Source organism: Antechinus flavipes, chromosome 1 (assembly GCF_016432865.1).
Source record: "Antechinus flavipes isolate AdamAnt ecotype Samford, QLD, Australia chromosome 1, AdamAnt_v2, whole genome shotgun sequence".
In the NCBI taxonomy this organism is placed as follows: domain Eukaryota; kingdom Metazoa; phylum Chordata; class Mammalia; order Dasyuromorphia; family Dasyuridae; genus Antechinus; species Antechinus flavipes.
Genome location: NC_067398.1, coordinates 666,281,905 through 666,284,987, shown reverse-complemented (window position 1 = coordinate 666,284,987; position 3,083 = coordinate 666,281,905). Strand labels below are relative to the sequence as shown.

The 3,083-nt window shown below is 39.3% G+C and overlaps 1 protein-coding gene across 1 annotated transcript; it reads right to left on the bottom strand.

Moving 5' to 3' along the window:
- Positions 1-1,303: 1,303 nt before the first annotated feature.
- On the bottom strand, positions 1,304-2,272 carry LOC127542895 (olfactory receptor 10H1-like). Its single transcript, XM_051968828.1, has one exon. It carries the CDS (start codon positions 2,270-2,272, stop codon positions 1,304-1,306), a length of 969 nt encoding a protein of 322 aa, XP_051824788.1.
- Positions 2,273-3,083: the final 811 nt, after the last annotated feature.

Below are 3,083 nucleotides of genomic sequence, written 5' to 3'. Positions count from 1 at the left end.
TGCACATAGTAAGTTCTTAGCAAATATTTTTTTATATTCAATGGGAAAGTGACAAAGTCCAGTCCTTATATACTTGCCAATATTCATGCCTTACACAGTCCCCATAGTCCATAGCTTTGAAGCATGCTAAAACATTATATAACTTTTTCCAATCTGGCTACTTCATAGTGAAGAGACAGATTTTTGATTACCTTATGAGATGTTAACTAAGAATGTTTTCTAAAAGGCACTGAATGGCCAGGACATTTTTCTTTTTTCTGCCTGACTGTATTGGAATGATACAGATATAAGATACTGGATAGAAAGCGCTTTTGAACCTTTTTATCCAGAGCAACTTAATGCCTAATGAATATGATCCTCTGTACTTTGTCTTGTTATGGTTATTATTTCTTGATTTTAGATAAAGTGATATTATAGACAACCATGATCTTGTGGGCTTTGAAAAATCAAAATGATAAACTAGCAGAGGAGAATCTATTTCAGAGTGTGTGGTCAGTTGACCATGATCTACTAGCACATCTTTGAGAATCTTCTGGGAAGCAGCCTAGTAGTAAGTTTATGCTGTGCTCGCCACTTAAGGGAATGACTCTGACCATTGATAATGCCTGGAAATAAACTTGGAGAAGCAAATGTTTTGTATCAATTCCTTTAAGTTTGATCCCAATATTCCAAGTAACAGGGATGGAATGGAATGGAATATGCTCAATTTGTGTTTCTCTACTTCTGTTCTTGTTACATTATTATAGGAAATATCCTTTTAAAAAGCTAATTGATATTAAGTGGCTAAATGGTACAAATGATCTGGGAAATACTGTTAGCTGGTAGATAACATTACATATAACAAATCTAAATGTAGATTTGTACTGATGAAATTAGAAAGCTATCCCAACCTCTCAGGGATATCATAAAACTATGAGAGGAGATAGAGCCTTGATTCAGAAATTTAGGTGGCGTAGTAGATAATATTGGACTTAGAATGAGGAAGTCTTGAGTTCAAAATCTTAGCTATCTGCTAGTTATGTGATCTGGGCAATCACTTAGCCCATTTCCTTACATGTAAAATAAGGATAACAATAGTGCCTACCTCAAAGACAAGTAGTTGTGAGAATTAAATAACATAATATTTAAAGTTCCTTGCAAAATTAATTTATAATATAAAGGCTATTATTGTGACGCATGTGGCTCCAGAGAATAAGTCAATTCATTCATTTGTTCATCTATTCACCTAAGAACCATTCCATTGCATAACATCTCAAAAGAAAATTAAATGATGCTAGTTCCTAGAAATCTAGTAATCTACTTATCAAAGTCTCAAGGGATATTGGCTACTGAAGAAGACTTTTTTCAGGGCATTCTTCAGTTCCTTGTTCCTCAGGCTGAAGATTATGGGGCTCAAAAAGGGAGTGAGAGCTGTGTAGGTAATGCCCATCAGAGTGTCTCCTTCCAGGGATTCTGGGGCCTTGGGTTTAAGATAAATGACAGAGGCAAAGCCATAGTGCACAACTACTACAGTGAGATGAGAAGCACAAGTAGAGAAGGCTTTCCGACGGCCCTCAGCCGAAGGAATTCTTAAGATGGTGGCCACAATAAAAGCATAGGAGAGGAGGATAAAGAGGAAGCAGCCCAATAGGACTGTGATGCAGACCATCCCCACTCCCATGGCCACCACTGAGGTGTCACCACAAGCTAGCTTCAGCAAAGGGGGTACATGGCAGAAGAAATGGTGAATTTTATTGGGCCCACAGAAAGTCAAGTGAAAAATGGAAAGTGTAACCATCAGTCCCATTACCACACCACCAAGACATGAGGAGACCACTAGCCAGGCACATCCCTGTGGGTTCATGAGCACATTATAGCGCAAAGGGTGGCAGATGGCCACATAGCGGTCATAGCCCATGACTGTGAGCAGGAAAGAGTGGGTGAAGCCAAATGTAAAGGAGAAGAACATCTGGTTGGCACAACCCAGGAAGGAGATGGTGTTGTGATTGGAGACCAGGTCAATGAGCATGCGAGGGATGATAGCAAAAGTATAGAAAATTTCTGAGATAGAGAGCGCACATAGGAAAAAATACATGGGTGTGTGGAGGCTTCGTTCACTCCGGATTGTCAACATGATGAGAAGGTTGCCCAGCAGTGTGAACAAATACATCAACAGAAGTATCACAAAGAACATTACCTGAAGATGGGGGAATGTGGAGAAGCCAATGAGGATGAATTCAGTCACCACAGTACGATTTGGCTTCAGCATGGAGGCTCTGCCAAAATTGGGCATGAGAAAAATAAAGTTGTCATTGAATCATAAACTCTGAGAGTTGGAATAGACTTCAAAAAGGTATCTAGTCCATCCACCACAGAAAGCATCAATGCACTCAAGCATATCCCCAGCAATTCATTATCCAGACTCTATTTGAAGACTTCCATTGTCAAAGAGCTCACTCCTACTTCAAGCAGATCATTCCAATTAAGAACAGTTCTCACTGTAAAAATTTGGAATATAAAAAAGGATGTGAACCTAATAGTTCTGTTCCCATTACAGGGGCTAAGCTGAGGGATGGAGATGAGAATAAGGGGAGACAAATTACCAGTTAATATTCAATTCAACAGGTCCCTTTTCCTTAGTGTATACAAAAACAAATGGGAACCAAAATATCAAGATCTTGAGAAGTAGATTTATCACTCCATCTAGTCTTTGTCTTACTAAATATTCTTTTGTCCAAGGCAAATCTTGTACTTCATCCTTCTCTTCCTCCCTCCCTCCCCTCAGATTTTTTTAGAGCCATATGCTTCTTACAATAGTTAGACCCATAGATGTGTACCTAGCTCCATTCTGATGGTCTTCTCTTGCCTCATCATTTGATGACTAGAGTTCCAGATACTAGATCTAAAGGAGGAGAGTGAGGAGAGTAGGACTAGAGAAACCCAAAAAGGGAATGGGACTGGTATTCATAAGGACTCTCCTCATCTACTTCCTTTATTCCTTAATGATTGGTCCATTTAGGGATGTGGCTCTGCTCAACAATGAGGTGATTCAAGCCAGTTCCAATTGTTCAATGAAGAAGAGAGCTATGACGACTGTGGGAACT